The sequence below is a fragment of the Volvox carteri genome (genome assembly GCF_000143455.1).
Source record: "Volvox carteri f. nagariensis unplaced genomic scaffold VOLCAscaffold_63, whole genome shotgun sequence".
NCBI classification, from domain to species: domain Eukaryota; kingdom Viridiplantae; phylum Chlorophyta; class Chlorophyceae; order Chlamydomonadales; family Volvocaceae; genus Volvox; species Volvox carteri.
In genome coordinates this window covers 93884-113309 of record NW_003307606.1, presented here as the reverse complement: position 1 = coordinate 113309, position 19426 = coordinate 93884, and the positions used below count along the sequence as shown (strand labels likewise).

General features: G+C 56.9%; 4 protein-coding genes across 4 annotated transcripts; 2 read left to right on the top strand and 2 right to left on the bottom strand.

Annotated features, from left to right (window-relative positions):
* VOLCADRAFT_119461 (uncharacterized protein) lies at positions 1-9331 on the bottom strand (the record flags this gene model as incomplete). Its single annotated transcript, XM_002956580.1, has 20 exons — positions 1-180; positions 471-575; positions 870-962; positions 1008-1092; positions 1445-1734; positions 1851-1985; positions 2362-2561; positions 2943-3635; positions 4450-4690; positions 4945-5196; positions 5560-5808; positions 6086-6240; positions 6505-6749; positions 6890-6984; positions 7454-7543; positions 7929-8039; positions 8417-8506; positions 8654-8711; positions 8929-8959; positions 9220-9331. The coding sequence occupies 20 exons, from the start codon at positions 9329-9331 to the stop codon at positions 1-3; spliced, it is 3510 nt and encodes a 1169-aa protein (XP_002956626.1).
* Positions 9332-10331: 1000 nt separating this feature from the next.
* VOLCADRAFT_119460 (uncharacterized protein) lies at positions 10332-13005 on the top strand (the record flags this gene model as incomplete). The annotated part of the gene is made up of 4 exons (XM_002956622.1): positions 10332-10469; positions 10575-10639; positions 11202-11274; positions 12256-13005. Coding segments are annotated over 4 exons (1026 nt in total), but the record flags the coding sequence as incomplete, so codon positions are not given.
* Positions 13006-13317: 312 nt separating this feature from the next.
* VOLCADRAFT_67197 (uncharacterized protein) lies at positions 13318-14453 on the top strand (the record flags this gene model as incomplete). The annotated part of the gene is made up of 2 exons (XM_002956621.1): positions 13318-13716; positions 14214-14453. 2 exons carry the CDS (start codon positions 13318-13320, stop codon positions 14451-14453), a joined length of 639 nt encoding a protein of 212 aa, XP_002956667.1.
* Positions 14454-15821: 1368 nt separating this feature from the next.
* VOLCADRAFT_110022 (uncharacterized protein) lies at positions 15822-19225 on the bottom strand. The gene is made up of 8 exons (XM_002956579.1): positions 18930-19225; positions 18640-18838; positions 18234-18572; positions 18002-18119; positions 17827-17933; positions 17450-17707; positions 17109-17215; positions 15822-16909 (listed from the first exon to the last, which is right to left on the bottom strand). The coding sequence occupies exons 1-8, from the start codon at positions 19109-19111 to the stop codon at positions 16402-16404; spliced, it is 1818 nt and encodes a 605-aa protein (XP_002956625.1). The 5' UTR covers positions 19112-19225; the 3' UTR covers positions 15822-16401.
* Between the last annotated feature and the right edge of the window lie 201 nt (positions 19226-19426).

Below are 19426 nucleotides of genomic sequence, written 5' to 3'. Positions count from 1 at the left end.
CTACTTCTTCTTGCCGCGGCCGCTGCCACCGCCACTGCCTGCGCCTTTGTTGCTGCCGCCGCCGACATTGCCCTTTCCACCAGACGATGATGATGACGATGATGATGATGATGATGATGATGATGTGGTTTGAGCCGCTGCAGCCTCAAGCTGCTTCTTAGTCAGCCTGGTAGCCTCCGCCTGTACGTGTGCCGTGACACCCAAGAATCAGCCACGACGATGAGGACGCAATTCACGGGATCTATTTCAGGAGGTCCACCAACGTAATGATAGCATAAATAAGATGAGGTTAGATACAATTGGCCAAGCCTTTGAAGATTTATGGTTGGATATATGAGTAGGGGTATAAGCTTCACCCGTAGCCACATCCGCACATCCGCACAGCAGCGCCCCCGTAATTCAGTTCGTGCTTTCATGACAAAAGGGCGATCTCTCCTCCACCCGCCACCACACAAAGCCTTCTTCCGCACCTGCAGCGGGTCTTCAGGCCACACGTGCTTGGGGTAGCGGCCCCGCAGCTCCCGCCTCACATCTGGATAGCTGTTGTGCCAAAAGCTGGCCAGGTCAGAGGTCACCTGCGGCGCCATAGCACCCGCGGCAGCCACACAGCCACCAGCACAGCCAATACACAAAACGGCACAGGTGAGGGAGAAACAAAACACGGGAACACGGCCAATAAGCAGTTGAGCAGCCGTGCAGTACACTTATTGCGGAGGCCCAGGCCCGGCAATGCCGCCATTGGCGCCCAAGAAGTGGACTTTGGAGGTTTCTGAAAGACCCACAACATCCGTTACGCGCAGGCCCCGTCCCTCACACACCCTCCGCACACGCCACATCATTCCCCCCCTCAAATACACACTCTCCCTCACCGCCACCGGCCTGCCCGCTGGGCTCAATAGCTCCAGGGTAAGCGGCACCCGGCCTCCCGCCAGTAGCGGTGTGGCCGGCAGCCCGAAGAGCTCCTGCAGCCGGCAGCGCACCGTGGGCTGGTCGGCGCTGTAGTCCACCAGCACACGGCTACCGGTGGGCAGTAGCAGGTGCGAGGGCGCCTCAGACTCCACCAGCTGTTGGAGCTCCCAGGGGACTAGCGACCTGACCCAGGGGCGGGGGAAACGGAGACGTGATTTTGGTGGGTAAATGATGAGCGGTGTACTAGCGGTGTCGTATGGAAAATGCCGTGCTTATCGACACATCCCCCTACGATACCGTACTCCATCCACGCATAGACTCACATCGTCCCTTTCTCCCCTCGTCCCACCTCCTCAAACTGCCCCCTATCTGGGCCCCGCTCGAATACACATAAACATAATTGTGCACACGCAAATGACACCAGGACACCAGCGTCAGGACACCAGCGTCTCACCATCACCATTGCCCTCATCTCAGCTCCGATCATGAAAACACATAACACACACATACTGCAGCAGTGTCGCAACTCACTCACATGATGATCCCGTTCCAGTCAAGTTTCAAGAGGTCCGCCTTGCTGCGCACACCGGCCAGGTGGGGCCCCAGCCACCGAGACGCGCACGACAACAACCCAGAATCTGACAAGTCCGGCAGAGACGCCAGTCGCAGCGAGGATGGCTTCAGACGCTGGGACCCGGACGCAGCTGCCTCTCCACCGCTGCCGCTGCCAGCTGCCTGGGCCCGCAGCCATACCACCCGCTGCCGCCAGGCCTCCAGATTCCTATTCAGCCCCACACCGCGCACCCCGCCCATCTCCTTGAATCCCTAGCGGGACATAGCGGGGAGTTTGAGGTCGAAGTTGAGGTCGAGGTTGAGGTTAAGTTTCACACACAAAAATCAAGCATAGAGCACATTGGACCCACCATCGAAAGCCTGCTCACCTGGAGCAGCGCCGGCAGCGCTGCCGCATCTGAGACCGGCACCTGCCGCTCCGATAGAACCAAACAACCCAGCCGTTTCTGCCGCCGCGCCAACACCGACTTACTGCCGCTGGCCCAAAACACAACCTCGCGATCCTGTGCGTGTGTATGCATGTACATATGTCCGTATGGGCGATGTTGTGAGCAGACGGGTACATCGTACAACGCGCCAGCCGCGAGCAGAAAGACATGGGCGATATATAGGAGACTATGTGAAGATAGCTATGTGCCCACGTGTGTGGATGTGTGTTGGCGAGCACGACGTGTAAACCTGCACATTATTAGCTGCTTCTACGTACCTAACAAATGTAGCAGATGCGGCAGCAAGGACAACAGCAGATGATCGGGAGCAGCAACAGCAACAGCAACAGCAGCAACAGCCGGCCAAAACTGGTTCACGGTGAGGTTGTCTGTCAAGGAAACACAACCTTCTCGCAACCAACAACCAACCATACCCCACCCCTTCCCGCACCTGCACCATATCGCTCAAGTACCGCTCAATAGCCGCAGGACTGAGCCCAGCCGCCGATCGAACCGTGTCGTTGGTACCACCACCAGCACCGCCGCTGCTACGCCACGACTGCGCCGGGCCCTTGCCGCCGATCTCCGCTACCGCCAAGTATTCAAACTGCCCCAGCGGGTCGTCTTCTGAGGGCAGTCGTACTACCTGACCTACTCACCAGCCACATTTGTATTTACCCGGGGGAAGGAAAGTACTTAGGGTCAACCTCACCCTCAAGAGGTGGGGACAAACATAGTTGCTCAACAAACCGCACCGAGAGCTGTACAGAACAGGTCGTATCTGCGTTAAGAGGTCATACTTGTGCAGTGCAAGCAATGTAATGAGTAGGAGTATTTTTCAGCAGCAGCAGCAGCAGCAGCCGCCGGGAGGAAACCTGGAAGGTAAACGTCCCTGCTGGTACTGCTGTGAGAGCTGCGGCCTCTCCCGTGGCACACGTTTCGCCTTCTTCGACCTCAACCCGGTGAAGGAAGGAAATTTTGTATTAGGAGCAAGGGGGTGCTGCTGCTGCTGCTGCTGCTGCTAATGCCCACCAGTGGAGAGTGTGAAGGCAGGTCGGCTGTTGGGCCGCTGCCGCCGCTCCGCAATTCGATCAGGGTAGGCCGCCGCCACCAGCGCCCCCACCAGACCCTCCCGCAACATCTGCTCGCGCCACAGGGCTTCGAATGACGACTGAGACAACAGCCGCCCACCATCACCACCATCTCCTCCGCCTCTGATGCTCATGCTACTGCTACTGATGCTTCTGGTACCGCTTCCTGTGGTGCCGCGGCTGCCCCCCCTGCTACCAGCAGCGTTGCTGGTGCTGGTTTCCGCAGCAACCGCAGCAGCCGCAGCCGGGCCCGGGTGGGGCTGCCCGGAGACGTCTAGGCCGGGGGCTAAGCCTAGCGGGCTGGCTGCTTCCGCGTCAGCGTCAAACCCGACACCAACGGTTGAGGTGAGGTCGCCGTCATTATCATCCTCCTCAGCCTCCGATGCGTCCGCTGACTCCAGGGGACCCACACCGGCCTCACGTAGCGCCGCCGCCATCGCGGTATCCTCGTCATCGCCACCCTCGTCATCGCCATCGACGGCTCTTGCGGTACTTGCCGCGGATGGTGTGGGCGATGACGATTTGGAGCCCGACGCGCCAGTGGAGGTCCGCCGTACCATTGTCGTTACCATCGCCGCCACAGATCGGGCTCCCTGGAATATGCGACTGGCGGCGGCTCGGTCGAGTGCGGCATCTGGTACATAGCAGCGACAGCGACAGCGACCAAAAGAGGGAGGGAGGGAACGAATACGCAGGCCATATACAATTGGGTCCATATAAGTTCTCGCGATGACGACGCGACGTGGACAAGACGCGGAAACAAACAAGCCTTATCTCCTGCTCCATCCCCTGCTTCACTCCTCTGTTCGTCAATACCCCTGCCACAGGGGTTCCCCACCCTTCCAGTTTTCATTCCCCCATATCCTACCCTCCACAACATTCTTGCATTTGCCGGCACCTCTGACAAAACTCGTACGGCATGAATCGACAGTTTATCTCTTACGGTTAACTATGGCTACGTTCCTATTATGCATTTTATTTTCATCTGTATATACATATGGGCGAACAAATTTATGCATGTAACAATACCTAAATGAGCAGTAGACCTTAATTAGGTGGGTCCGAAGACCGCCAAATATTGCGGAAGGTCCCGAAGGACACGACCGACGGGGAAGGAATAAGTTTTCAACCAGCAATAGTCGCGCCTCGATTAGATCTCATAGGCTGCGACATTGCCCCAAGCGCAAAGATACATAACAATGGTTCCGGTAGACACCCTACCCCAGGACCAATATCCCGCGCACATCTCCAGAGCGATGGTGGGTCGACATAATCCCTTTCTAATCGCCCTCAATCTGCACCTTACAACTTCTTTTTCAGTCTTCACTTTGCAATCCTGCTGAAAATACAACAAAGCTCATATAGTACGTCTGCATTGCGCCACCACCACCCCATCGTAAACCGCACATGGCAGCACCTCCTCCTCCACCCCAATCCTAATCTCTCACCGTCCCTCGCCAGGGCCTCCAGCCTCATCATGAGGTCCGCACTCCTACCACCGCCAGCAGCCCCCCGCAGGATGTCCCGCTCGGAGCCCAGCATGGTGGCCACCACCGCCGCCAACTCGGCGCAACCCAACTGGGCGCCGCGCAGCGCCGCATGGCCCCAGCGGGGATGAACCCCCAATCGGGCCAGCATGCGGCCATGACCCGTGGGTCGCCCAGTCACCGAATGCACAGCACCCAGGTCCTGTGCGTGGGATCCCAGCCGGAGGCCGAGGGAATCGAGCGGCGTGAGGGAGGAGGAATTACTTGATGATGCGAAAGTCAAAGAAACTACTGTCGAAGTCCTATGATGCCTTAAAGAGCGGCGGCGGAGGGGGGAAGGGTTTTATGAAGGTTTGGCAATGCGGCGACACGCAGGGCGCTCGGGGAAATTGCGGGCGGGGGGAAGAAGGTGGTGTCGCGGGCGTGGTGGTACGGTATCGCGTCATTTGTCCGTACTTGCAGGAGCTCCCTCCCCGCTGTAAGCAGCTCCTGGGGGGGCGGGTCCAGCCAGGGTAGCCCCGCGCCGTCCGGACTGCCCCACAGCGCCAGCTCCAGAGCCGCGGGTGCCAGGTCCGCAGTTAGGATCTCGGGCTCCGAAACCGCGTACGGCAGGGCCTCCCGCTCGGCCCACAGGCGGTAGCACGTGCCGGGGGCCGTACGACCTGCACGACCTCGTCGCTGGTCCGCGGAGGCCTCGCTGATGCGCATCTGGTGCCGGCGGGGGAGAGGTGGGGGGAGAGATGTGTACGACGGAAAGGCGGAGAGGCGAGTTAGAGGGATGATTGCCGAGGTGGGGTGGGATGGGGGATAGGGGGGTGGGCGGGCGGTATTTTATTGTCCCCTTGGAGGGGGGGAGGGTTACAGGGGAAGGAAGGAAAAGGAGCCCAGCAGCGGAAGGAACTATGCAGCAGGGGTGGAGGGGGAAAGCAACGAAAAACGCAGGAGGGGATTTGCACCCGCATGAAAAGTCACACAAAACACGCTGACACACAACCACACGCTGTCACACACAACCAACCGTGCCTTTCAAATGTGTGTATTTACAAGTTCCCCACCAAAAATGATCCTCACCGTTACGAGTCGGTTGACGGCGGTTGCTGGGTCGTACCGCGGCGCCCGCCGCAGCCCCGAGTCCACCACCGCCGTCACGCCGTCGATGGTAACGGACGACTCCGCGAGGGGGGTTGCCAGGATAACCCGCCGACGACGACCAGTCGCCCCCGCCGGCAGCGGCCGTAGCACCTCGTCTTGTTCATCCGGGGCCATATTGCCGTGCAGCTGCAGTACACGGACGCCGTACTTTCGGGGGATGCCGTCCTCCTGTCGAAGGGAGGTGAAGGAGAGTCGAGTCGAGTCCCAGGGGTGGTGGAATGGGTCTGTGAGTTGGCGGGAAGGATGGGGGCGGAGGAGAGGAATCGCAAGAGGGTGATGCCGATGCCGCAAAAGCACCAACTGCTTTTCCTGACTGGGGCAGTCCGGAGAGGAAGAGAGAGGGTTTGGTGGGTGCATGTGGCACCAGCTACAGCAGAGGATCCGCACCCCACATAACCACATATGCGATATACATGCATACAGACATACGTGTATACATACGCACCTGCAGCAATCTCTCCACGGTGCGGATCTCCCCCACCCCCGGCAGGAACACCAACACATCTCCACCCCCTCCAGATCCAGATCCAGATCCAGCCTCCCGGAGCGCCACCCCGACAGCAGCCGCCACCGCGCTCTCCAGGGCATTCCGCTCCCCGACTGGGGAGATGGGGGTGGGGGCCCGGCAAGGTGGGGGGGGAGATTAGAGGGGCGTGTGAGGGCGGGGAGGGGGATGTGGGCAGGACTTGTCAGGACGGAGAGTCGAACGGGTCGAGAGAAAGGAGGGGGAAATACCCCATGTACCAAAATCCCTCATGCAATCCGTCGTACACGCCGTACGGTGGACGAGCGACCTGGAATTGGGTCAAGAGCATACACATATGTCGTATCCCCCTCGTCCCCCCTTCCCGCCCCCGACCCTACCTTCCGGCCGCCCCAGGTAGATCGTCTTCACCGGGAATGACCGGCCCTCGCTAACTACCAACGGTACGGATGCTGACGCTGGTACGGATGATGGTACGGATGACGATGACGACTTGCCGCTGTGTGAGCTGCCGCCGTCAGCGCCAGAAGAGCCTTCATCTCCCCCCTCCGCTGCCGCCGTCGCCATGAGATGTCGTACTCTGTCGCCCAGGCCCCCCCCCAGCGTAGCGGACATTACGACCAGCCTGCCCCGGGGCCGGGGCGGCGGAGACCGGAGCGGGGGTGGGAGCGGGTTTAGGGTTTGTCTTTGGTTTGACATACATACATACATACATACATACATACATACATACACATCTACCTACCTACCTACCTAACCGCCTACCTCAAGTCGGGTCTTGCCAGTCTCTGAATGTCCAGACACAACGTGAGCGCCAGGTCGGCATCCAGATTCCGCTCGTGGAACTCGTCAAACACCACCTGGCGGTTGGGTGGGGGTTGGGGGTTGGGGGTTGGGGGTGGGGTGGGGGTAGAGGGGGATGGGGGGGGGATAATACGAGGGTCGAGGAACATGTAGTGTACGGACATGGGGAAGGACGTGGCCGTACGAATGGCCGGGGTGGTCGGCACCGTGCTGCATCGCCGGGTTCGACATCACCCGCACAGCTGACGACAGCGTGACTGTGACACGAGTGGGGCCCCACGGCGACTGCGGCACGGGGCGGCAGCTGACATGGGGCTGGAGGGCGGGTGTGTGTGGCCGCCAATGTGCAAAATGGAGGACGCTTAGAGGGGGGTCACTTGTGTCGCCCTTCCCCCCACACCTTCCCCTCTCCCCTCCCCTCTCCCCTTCCTCGTATTTTTCATACATCTCCCCCGCCACCTCCCTTCCCCCTCTCCCTGCTCTTTGCATACACTCCTCCTAGGCATAACCCCCCCACCCCCTCACCGCACCCACGCCAGCTAGCTCCGGGTCCCGCTGAAGCCGTCTCAACAACACCCCCTCCGTCACCACCTCTATCCGGGTGGAGGGCCCCACCTGGGGGGGGGTATAAGGGGTTAAGGGGAGGGGGAGGGGGGGAATCAGGGCCGGATTTGACTTTTCTCCCACTTCAAACCTCTTCCGGAGCTCTCCCGAAATACATTTTCCGTAACGATTTGCAAAAAGGCACAATCTGGGTGAAGAGAGGAGAAGAGGAGGCTCTGTGTGTGTGTGTGTGTTTTGGGGGGTGAGATGGCAGGGTCTGGTTGGGCAGCAGCCACAGGCCAAAAGCAGGCACCCGCGGACGCCCTGCCGCCGCAGGGACATGGTACACACCACCAGTAGCGCCGTCGGTACTGGTGGTGGTGGCGGCTGCAGTGGGACACAACTGATTGATGCATTGACGATGAACAACCCCACCCCCCTCCCCGCCCCCTCTCACCTTGCTGTCCAGCCGCACGCGATACCCCACTCGGGCCCCCACCGGCTCCCGGAGGGAGGAGGCCATGCGGCGAGCAGCGCCCTTGGCAGCCACACGCCGGGGCTCCAAAACCTGTACGACACGGATTAACACAACGGCCATCACAACCACCACCATCACCATCGCTACGACCATCGTCATCATGTTCATGACACTTGCACCCACCATCTCCGTGTCAATACTCGCCAGTATTGCTAATTGAACCCAAACAGGACACCCCATCACCTGGCTTTACCAACAGTACCTGGTCCCCAAGATCTCTCCCCTCCTAACCTCTCCTCCTTCTCCCCCCCCCATCCCTCCCACGTCGTGGTTCATCTTTCCCCCCATCCCCCCCCACGTCGGCGACCCTTAGCTTCCTCCCCCCTCATCGTCACACTGATTTCCCCCCACCTCCCACTCGCATCAACTTTAAGGCCCCCCCTTCCTTCTAAGGCGCAACCCCCCACCAGTATCTTCTGTTCCCCCCCCAGATAGGCGGGTGCGTGTCGGAGGAGGGCCAGCGGGACAACCGTGGTCTTGCCCGCTCCAGGGGGGGCCTGAAAGAAGGGGGGTGGAAGGGAGGGCGGGAGGGAGGGGGTTATTTAGGTAGCGGGGTGGAAAGAAGTGAAGTATTAAGGGGGAAACATGGGGGAAAGGGGAGGCAAAGGCACACACACACACAGAGGCACCCCCTCCCTGCCAACCTGCAGCACCAGGCCATTGCTGCGGTCCAAGCCCGTCAGAACGTCCTCCAAGCATTCACTGAGGGAAGGGAAGAGGGGGGGAAGGAAAACGGGGCGGCAAGTGGGAAAATGTGTTTTTTAACCCATTACATGAATACCCACTCCCCCCCACCCCCCACCCCCATCAAACAGCCCGCCCTCCTGGTCAAAACAAAACATCCCCACCACTACTGCGTCACCTTTCCCCGGCCTCTCCCGCAGCAGACCAACAAAACGTCCCGAGGGCCCCTTCTTACCGGATTGGCAAACCGTCCGCAATGCTGAGCACTGCCGGGTCAACCAGGGGGAGGGAGGGGGACTGGGGTCGCGAGGCCGCCACAGGAGTGGGCGGATCAGTGGCAGTAGCAGCTGAACCTGCTACTGCTGCTGCTGCGGCGGCGGCGGCTGCTCTTGCGAAAGATAATGGTGGTGAAGAAAAGCCGGCTGGGATGTCCGAGCCGCGACACTGGGATGCATAGCCGCGTCGTCGCGGCAAAGACGCCCAACGCACATTACCCAGCCGCCAGTAGCTGTAACTGCCATTGCACCTGCTGCTCCCGCAGCCACAGCCGCCGCCACAGCAGCTGCTGACAGGGCTGTTGTTATGGAGGCTGTTGCTGGTGCGAATACTGAGACTCCTATTTTGGCTAAGTCCAGCATTGCAAGTAATTGAGTTTAGGCTCCAGAGGAATGGGGTTGCGGCAGGGGTAGCAGCTGAGCGGGAAAGGGCTACCGGTTGCCTAAGTGCGGGGAAGGGCGCCATGGTAGAGGATGCGGCGGCGGCCAATCTACAGATGCAGGGTGGACCGGAAATTTAGAGTCGTCATGTGGGTCGGGTGATTCACGTGGGGCTATGGAAAGTTGAGGCTTGTAATGTGCAGAGTTAAGTGTGGTGGTGCGATGTTGCGGCTACTGCGCAAGCCGTGCAGTAGCTCTGTCGCCAAGGACCATGTTCCCCCCAAAGGAGGATATAACGGCTTACATTCTTTATTTGGTCACAAAGCTTAAAGCGTAAGTGAGTACCTCAGCAGCGGTCAAGAGCCGCGTGTGGCCGAAAGCAAGCGTGTGGATTCTTAGCAGCGCGCTTTGATGAATCATGTTTCAGCCATACACATGATTTAGAATTATCTTTGTCATTTAAGGCTTGAAAGCGGCGTGGCCTTAAATGAAAGAAGGTCCATATTTGACAACCACCAGATTGTTCGCCAAATCCACCCAAGTTATCTTTTCCTAAACGTCACTTCACTTCACGGACAGGACTGTTTGTCAAGCGCATGCCCGTACTATGATAAATGGTTTTCTCCGTACTAACTGTTTCCAACGCCTACAGTTACCTCCGCAAGGTTTCCACGAAGCAAAGCATGCTGGGTGCACCCTGCCACAGTATGTCAGAAATCTCACTTTTCCTGAAGTCATCAAGACATCACTTTCGGTAGCTCCTCTCGTCATAGTCTCAGAAGCTCCCAAATCTTTTGGATATTTTTGTGCTCTGCAGAAACCTTTGACATGGGCTGTCGTTGCTGTAACTAAATGAACAGTCTTTAGTACAATAGCAGCTTCCGTTGGGTCCTCTTGGCGAATGGACCGAGGGTCTTGTGGGCACACCGTGTAGCCTGGATTATAGGAACGCGCTTGCGAACAACAAAAGTTTGGGTCCAAAATGCCAGCGGTGGGCCGCAGCGCTACAAAGCCTAAGTCGCTGGTTGAACATCTCAGCGAGCAAGCACCCAAACGACCTGTCAATGAGATCGTTAGCCTCGACAGGTACTTGATGTCTGCTCAGCTGCTACTGAAACAGGTAGGTCACGGGTCGAAGATTCGCGGGCACGACGAACGTGCTGCGTTCCTGGCCATCCGGCCTGAAGCTGTGATATGGCATCGCCCCCATGTCATTTCCCGACAGGCAGCGGATTATCGGCTTATTGGAGATGAGGAGCAGCTGTATGTAATGCTACTCAGATTCGCAAGGTAAACCCAATGCCTCGTCTTGTTCTTCCCTGTTCCGCTGGGTTGCCTGCTGTTACCGGTTGCCTCGCACCTGCTCGAGGCTCGAAAGGGAAGAGGTCCTGGGTGACCGCACCACATAAAACACCGCGCTTCCCCCCCCCAAAAACAGCCCTGCGTGTTCGTGCCGTTTAGTAAAGGCGCCCTACGGGGACCCTTTCATCAGCTGCTTCAGTTGAGCATGTCATGCGGTAATGAGCGTCAGTGATGGGAAAAGGAGGGAGGGAGAAATACCTGCTTCGATTTGCCTGGTCTCGCCGTGTCGCACTTCGTCTCGGCTTTCCTGAGGTTGCCGTGCCTCACCTGGGGACCCATCGGCCCGCCTCGCCTCCGGGACTCTCCACGCCTTAGAGCCCGCGCCTCCCAAATCCTGGTCCCGTTCGCTCATTTTCCAAACCGCTTGCAAATCCGTTGTCAGAAGCTGGTCAGCCCAAGGCCTCAAAGTCTTTTCTTACTCTTTGAGCGCCTCTCTGCCTGCCTTCCTGCCTTCCTACATACCTACTTCCTACCTTCATGCCGTGTGCAGTCTTGTGGTTGAGACCATTCCAACCCACCGGGATTTCCGGGACGGCAACGCCACCTACAGAGGTTTAAAAAAGGTACTTACTGCGGGCGGCCATCCGGGGCACGCAGGGGGCCCCTGTCTGTAAGCGGTGGGATGAGAACCTGCGAAGATCTGAAAAATCGTTGAGAGGGCGGAGCTTGGATGGGTTGCTGCTGCTCATGGTCGCTGGCATCTTGCAACGCCCTCCTTGGTTCTTTTAGTTTTTTTTAGGCGGCATTTTCATGCGTAAAGAGCCTGCTAGCCCGGGGATTTCCTTGGGTTATCCTTTTTAAAAAGCGATTGCAGAAGGGCCATATTACATACTTGAAACTATTAGACAACAAACATGGCAAAACAGATCGTCACCAGGGGTTCGCACGTGGTCCCCCACCGTACTACTGATCTGGCCCAATGTTGCTTATGTGCCCAGTGCTGATGGGATGGGCAGTGTTCAACATGGTATGAACGATCCATGTCTGAGGTACCGCATAGAGAATATCTATACTTGCAATAAGGCCTCATACAAAACTATAAAACTATAAATGTAAACCGCAATCATCCGTTATGTGTATTATAATACTGTATAATATATCTCTGTATACATAGATATTATTTATTAGCCTGTAATGTAGTAGCAAACAATGATAACCTGCGTTCAAACCATGCTCAATCGAATATAAGCCTAAGAGTATTTATTGACATATTTACCAACCTAGGAAGGATTTCAAAGCCTACAATTATGAAAAAGAACTTCTGGATGTAATGAACTTTTTATACCAAACAATACCACCTAGCTATCTAGTAACGGCCTATGTATAGCTGTATGTGTGGTTGTTACAGTGTGCTGTATGTAGTAATGCCAAAAACACAGTTTTGCTTACAGGCGCTACTTAAGTATACTACCTAACCTCTTAGATGCTCCTAGTGCGAAAAGTGCTAATACTATGTCAATGCCAGGGACCCTGCCCGCACCCGCACCCCCTAACCTGCCCCTCTGATGCTGCTCCGCATGCCGCTGCATGGTGCACCTGTCCAGGATCTGTTAGTATCCTTCTTGCCGGAATTGGAACGGCTGAAAGCCTCTCTCCGACTTAAGGATAGGCCCGAGCCCCCAGCCGCCGCTTCACGCAATCGCCCCGCGGATGCCGTCCAGCTGAGCGTGTCTGCCCTGCCTCAGCTTGACTGGGCGTCCTCGGGCGCACCAACACCACCACCACCGGCTGCTGCTGCTGCGGACGTAAACCTAGATGGCCAGGTGCCCTTCAAAGTGGACGACCTGCTGGAGGTGCTGGGGACAACGGTTCCGATGGCGCCTCCAGTGCCGGCCGCCGCCGCGGCAGCGGCGGCGGCAGTGGCTCCGCCGCCGGCGGACCCCTACGCACTGGCGGCGGAAGCGGCGGCATCCCTGGCAGCTCTCTCCACCGGCGGCCTTGGGGACATCCCGCAGCCCAAGTACGCGCTCAGCTATGCTGCCTCCACCAATAGCACCCGGCATGCGCTGTTCGGGGCGACGTCACAGCCTCAGCTTCATCAGCAGCAACAGCAACAACAGCTTCAGCTCCAGAGGGGCAGTTCGGGCGATGCCGGAGCGATGCCGCGTTATCCAGTGCTTGACAGAGGTCCCTCCGCCTCCTCATCAGCGTGGCCAGCACCAGTGGCTGGCGAGGTTACACACCTGTCTCTGACGCCGGCAGTGATGGAGCAGCAGCAACAACAAATGGCACTGGCGATGGCGGCGGTACCTCATCCTTCCGCGGGACCATCTCTAGGGCCGCAGGAGGTCTCGGTGAGTCTGTGTGTCTGACTGCCTAGCTGGGCGGGTGGTCGAGCGGAGCTGGGTCACCTTACGCCGCTGGGGACGTGTCCTGGCGTGTCTGTGTGCCTATTGGAAGGGTACGGCGCGCCAACACATCGAAATATGACGTGACATAACGATGCGAACGTGTATGCCCCCCAACCCCCCTCACCTTGAACCTGCTGAAGGCAAACTGCTCCTTCCCTCTCCCCTCCTCCTCCTTCCCAGGTTACGTACTTGCCCGCTTCAACGCACGGCCTGCCGGACACCTGCCGTACGCAGCACGGCGCTCCTGGGCTTCTCATGCCGCCGCCGCCGCCAACGGACATCTCTTCCACACCTGCTCCTGCCACTGGCCCCGCATCCGGAGGCCCTAAGGAGCTTCGAAAGCGCGCGCAGCTGCGTGACGTCCACGTCAGCGTCGCCCTCATGGAGGAGTTCCTGGCTTACGCACGGTCCAACACGTCCCGTGGTATCGAGTCGTGCGGCATCTTGGCGGGGAGGTTGTTGGCGGGGGACTCTACGTTTGCCATCACCACGCTCATCATCCCTAAGCAGGAGGGCACCACGGATACGGTGACGGCGCTGAATGAGGAGGAGGTTTTCGAGGCGCAGTTCTCCCGGGAGCTATATCCCCTGGGGTGGATCCACACGCACCCCACACAGACGTGCTTCCTTTCGTCGGTAGATGTGCACACCCAGGTGCGTCTGCTGGGGTGCGCTTTCCATTACCTCCACACCGACCCCTCCGGTTGACTCTTTCAACCGGCTTTCGCGCATCGTATGATGCCCTTCTCCTCCTTCCGTGATGTCCCCTGTCGTCCGCATGCCCTCCTTGCTTCCCCTCCCCTTGCGTATACCTTTCGGTAGCCTATGCTCTGCGCCTATGCTCTGCGCTTTGGTAGCCTGACTTTTTGCTATTACGCTTAACTTGCTTTTCCGATACTTTTCTCCTTCATCTCAGCGGCTAGGTGGTCATTCCGCTGTTTCACTTTTTCTCCTTTGGAGTAGACAGCTAGTTGCTCCTGTTTTTATCTATCTGGCCACGTTCCCGCAATGACTACTACCCTAGTCGCTACTGGTCGGTAACCTCTAAAACCTACGTGCAGTATCTATCTATTCCATGAGTATCCGTCTATATCTGGTATCTGCTTCACCCGTCCGTGGCTCGTCTTACCCCTCCCCTTGCTTGTGCTCAGTGCGGCTATCAGACCATGTTGGATGAGGCTGTGGCCATCGTCATGGCGCCGTCGGACGTTTCCAAGAAGTGCGGCATCTTCCGACTGAGCACCCCGGGCGGACTGGGTCTCGTGCAGAAGTGCCCCCAGCGCGGCTTCCACGTGCACCCGCCCACGGACACGGGCCAGGAGCTGTACGAGCTGTGTAGCCACGTGTTTCTCAACCCGCGGACACACCACGAGGTCCTGGATCTGCGATGAGGGTAAGGGTGAGGGCGTGGGTGCGGACGTGGGTGGGGATGTGGCTACGGATGAGGATGGGCGCCATTGTGGAGCTGATAGACATGGAGTTGGCGGTGTAGTAGCGGCGGTTTGGGATGGCAGTGAGAAGCTGCAGCCACAGGCGGAGGGCGTGGCTTGGAGGACGGGTGCCCCCCGATTGGTCCGGTGCTATCTTGGCGTGGTGTAGCCGAAAGCCTGTTCTGGGTCATAGCCCCACTGCTGTCTTATGGCCGGTACTGTCCAGTTCATGGGCGTGCGGCCAAGCTAATGGTTGGGTGCACGGGAAAATGCGGTGTGGACGTATGTATGTTGTGTGCTGCTAGTAATATTATAATCAGTGAGTGGCTCGGGTTGCAGCAGCGATGGCTGGCTTAGCTCTTTTAACGCAGCATGAGAGGGTTTGCAGGTGCAGGGCAGCGGGGCACGGTAGAGAGAGGCTAGGCATGCAGGTGTTTCTCCCGTCTATCTCCCCCTCGGGTCCGGTGCATTGACGGTTTGGGTGTCGTATGTATGTGCTTACGTATGTATGTATATATGTGCGTTGGGGGCTGGCAGTAATGTGTGTTTAGATGCGGTGTTCGCGAAATCTGGACAACACAAAACATCATCCTCTACCAGTTGAGCCATCCAAGAGAAGTGCAAGCGCCTGTTAAGGGGCGCAGGGGCATACATTGTGGGGGTCATTGGTGTGTGCAGGTTCCATTGGTCCCCATGCCTGCCTGCGTGCCAATGTGTGCGCTCTGGCGACACCCTCCCAGGGTGTAGTATTGTTAAGGTGGCGACTGGGTCTGATCGTGGGTGGGGGTGGCAAAGACGGGACATGCAAAGAGAGGACAAGAGGCGGACAATGGCCCGGGAGAGGGCATGATGGGCTAGATTAGATCCCCTTTTCTTGGATGAGGCAGATGGAGTGGGGGACTCTTGTGCGGTGTAAGGCGGGCGACAAGTTGTGGTTGTGATGGTGGTGCATCTATCGCGCTGGCCATATACCAATTAGGGTTGCAAACTGCTCCTCATCCGGCCGCTTCCTCCGTCCTGCCCTGAGGTCTAGGTAGATGCGGATGTGGATCCCAGAGCGGTGCCTTTCACATGCTTGGATAAGCACGAGGTTGTTCATGTGTGTGCGATCGCGGAGGCATAAATGGTTTCATGTTTTCCATGCGGCCGAAGATGGACTTTCCTTCCACTTGTGAAGGCACCGGCCGACGGCCCCAAAAACTTAGGGATCCATCGACCTTAGCTTGCTGAAGAGGTCTAAAAGGGACAGTAAGCACGGCATGATTATGGCCATGACTAGCACAAGCTTTCTGAACAGTAACGCATTCTAACATGCCGGCATGGAGGGAAATGCCTACCAAAAATAATTCAAGACGAGAGCCGGTGGGCATGCATTCTCCTAACACTACAACCCTTTATAACCATGCGGAGTTTTTTTTGCATAAATTGGAGTGTTCATGGTCAAAACATTCACACGCCGTTATCACGTCACCATGAATTACACAGCCATGCGCAGAAGTTACAGTCTCACAGACACCCCTGCTGGGACCACACAATGATCCCCAAAAGATTTGGTTGACGCCAGTCGCATCCATTCCTTCCATCACCTCTCATTTCTATAGCTGGATACAGACTCGTGACAGCAATCTTTAACCTTCTCTGTTAGTCCGAACGTGCCGCGTGCACCTCGTTCTGGATGCATGCTGGAACCTTGAATACTTTCTGCTACTACAAGGTCCTAGCAGTAAGGGCCGGATGCCAATACGCAGATAGTCCAACATGCACACACCATGCATCATGGTACAGAACAGCAAATGGGACCCATGCCGAAAGCCCAGCTTCGCCAGCTTCCCATAACCTCCCACAAAGTCGACTGATCATCTTAAAACTCCACTAGCACCATTATTGGCTCGAACATGTCCAAATCGTCTTACTCGCACTTAATGGCGCGGTAGATATGACGGACAAACATCAGTGAGGCGCGCCAGCCAACGGTGCCCAGCATCAAGAAGAAGCCGTAGCAGACCATCAACATGTAGCCAAAGAAAAACGAAGTCTGCATGAAGCCGCTCATGTCGGAACGCGCGTAGTAGTAGTAGAAGCAATAGCCATACACAAAGATGCCGGTGGAGCCACCGCACAGGAACGAGCGCCACCACCACTGGTGGTCCTCAACTGCTAACTGGAAGTATGTCAGGGCAATGGTGATGAATGCGGTGACAATGATGAGGATGACATACACGATGGCCAGGATAGACCAGATGATGTAGACCTTGTGGCCCCACACGCTTGCAAAAATGTAGTACAACTCCACGTAGATTGCAGAGAATGGCAGGAAGCCAGCCATAATCATTTGAGGAAGTGTTGTGCGGTACCACGGAAGCTGCGGGATCTCGCGTGGGTACTTGTTCGTCCGGCAAGGCGCAAAGAACTCCGCACTGTGGAAGGGTAAAGGTTGTCAGAACAAAATCACGAGCAAGCATGCAGCAATGTCGATCCATGTAGATGCAAGTCCAAGCTGTCAGATCTCAAATTCTTGGCCCTAATTTCCCAACAGAGCCAGTCAACGCAGCGCTCAAAGCAGGTGTAATGTAGAATTCCGTCAGCAGTCTTCAGTAATAAGCGGCTGCCACTCACCGGTTGTTCTTGCCCGCAATACCACCAAAGACAGTCAGCGGAATTGTCACCAAGCTCCAGATCAAGCACATGATAACGATGGTACCGAAAGGCAGCGCCGCAGTCGACTGCCACGAGGAAAGCAGCCATGGCACACAGTACACACACACAACTCTTTTTGGAGAACTGCCTGCTTTAAATGTATCATTGAGTTCGCGCAACCTGGCAGCAAGGCGCAACTTCACAACGAAATTCGCACTCCGTGTAGTATGTGTATCCCCTTAACCCTTGCATACAAACGTTATCCAACCGGTGTGATCTGGCTTGCCCGGTGAAAGAAGTTACCACCGTCCCGTGCTCACCCGGTACACAATGGCCACGGTGTTCAGGAAGGCAAACATAATGAGGAACGGCCCACAGTAGACGAAGCAAGTCAGCAGGATGTTGCGGACCCACAGCTCGCCCTCCATCTGCTTATAATACGATGATGCTGCGAAGCCCGCAATGCAAGCTGTCAGCGCATACAGTACAATCAGCGCCGTGTAGAGCGCACCACGGTTGTAGGGGTAGAAGACACCCACGAGCGCCAACACGAAGATGAAGAGGGCCAGGTAGAAGAGCTGCAGGCGGTATGGTTGGCACAGGAAGGGCAGATCTGATCCAATGCACATGGGACGCAAAGCCTGCACACTATTGCATACGGGGGATAGGTAAGGCGGACGTTCTCCATGATGCATACCTGGGTGCCTGTGCCGACGAACGCACAGAACAGGTTCTTCTGGGGTGGGAAGCGGAAAACATCGCCGTGCACATACTTCCAGCCAGACTCCTCCTCGTCCATGGCAGCTACACAACGTGAAGCAGAGGGTCATCTCCCGCTTAGGCAAAAGCAAAAGATATGCATCTGCACTTACGATCGTCCTTGTTGTACTTTATGAAGTCCGCCTTGAGCACTCGCATCAAGATAGTAGCCAGGAAGCCCGTGAGCAGCAGCACGGTGACGCAGGAGTTGATAATGGAAAACCAGTGGATCTGCACGGACGACGGAGAAATAAGGATTGTGAAGGGAGCAGCGACTCCTAGTATTTACATCCAAACCCGCCAATCAGTTTCCCCTTTCCCCGGGGCCCCCTTATGGGCACATACCTCCAGGTGGACAGGGTTGAGTGGAAAACGCTCATAGCGCTGGAGACGCTGCTCAAACATGGTTGCCGTGGGAGTCCACTTCACCGAGTAAGTGAAGCGCGCCTTCACAGTATCCGTAATACCATCTGATATGTCGACAGCTTCCTGGGGATCTGTCGAAACGTTGATCTCAATGACGGAGTCGTCGTTGTATTTGATATCGAAGTCGATGTGCGTAAACAGGTAATACTTGTACTCAGTCACACCACCCGGCTTGAAAAGCTTTTCCATCTTGCCAATGAATCCCCAGACGGGCAGATCATCGTAGTACATTTGGAAATACCAGTCCTCCTTGACTGCCTGAACGTCATGACCAAGCTCCAATTAGATGTCATGTCCCAAAGCCCGCGCAGAGGCGTAATCATACCTTGCGGAATTTTGCTAGGCGGTCACCGTCTAAAAGCTGCTCGCAAATCAGCTCCCGGTTGCGGTTCTTGCGGAACTGCAACTGGTAGGGCGTGCTCGCCATCCGGTTTGCGTCTACGACCTCGCCCATACCCAGGAGCTTGTGCTTGACCCCGTCCTTGGGCTGGCAGTATGGCAAGCTGTAGTACTCATAAGTCTCGCTGCATACACCAGTACGCAGACCAGTCAGTCGCCTGGCTGTTGTGCCGCTGGCCCATTTCCTTCACTCCAGCAGGGCCGTGTCCTCCTCACCTTGGGTTGGTAAATGGCCCAACCTTGCTGGCCCACAAAGGTACAGGGTCATCAACCTTATACGTATGGTCCTTTTCGCTCAATAGCTCGCGTCCCACAGCTGCCTCGGTGACTGCCGGAATGCGGACTGCAGCAGCTAGCTGCAATAGCACTAACAATGCAAAGGGGACTAGCCGATTCATGGTAGTGACTGCACCAGGCCGCTGTGCAGGTCACAGAGATCGCAGCTGCTCAGGACACGTATTGCAGCATAGATGCAACCCAAGAGTTATAGTCTAATGGAAAGCAACACAACACGATGACTGAGCGAGTCTGGCACGTTGGCATGAAAATTGAGCGAGATGTACTCTGCACGACAAAAAGTAGTTTCCCCGCTCAACCTCCACCGAAGCACTGTACAGCAACAATATTTTTTTGTTTCTATCGTGTGCCAAGTAGCAGAAGAATGCTGGTATGGCTTTTCAGTCCGGGGTCTGCGTCTTAACAAAGCCTAGTAC

What these genes read in the sequence shown, in the direction of transcription:
- VOLCADRAFT_110022 (XM_002956579.1), bottom strand. Translation starts at nt 19,111, where the DNA reads ATGAATCGGCTAGTCCCCTTTGCATTGTTAGTGCTATTGCAGCTAGCT. An exon ending in TCAACCCTGTCCACCTGGAG is followed by an intron (nt 18,120 to 18,233) that starts GTATGTGCCCAT and finishes TCGTCCGTGCAG; the next exon opens with ATCCACTGGTTTTCCATTAT. An exon ending in CCGTGGCCATTGTGTACCGG is followed by an intron (nt 17,216 to 17,449) that starts GTGAGCACGGGA and finishes TCCTCGTGGCAG; the next exon opens with TCGACTGCGGCGCTGCCTTT.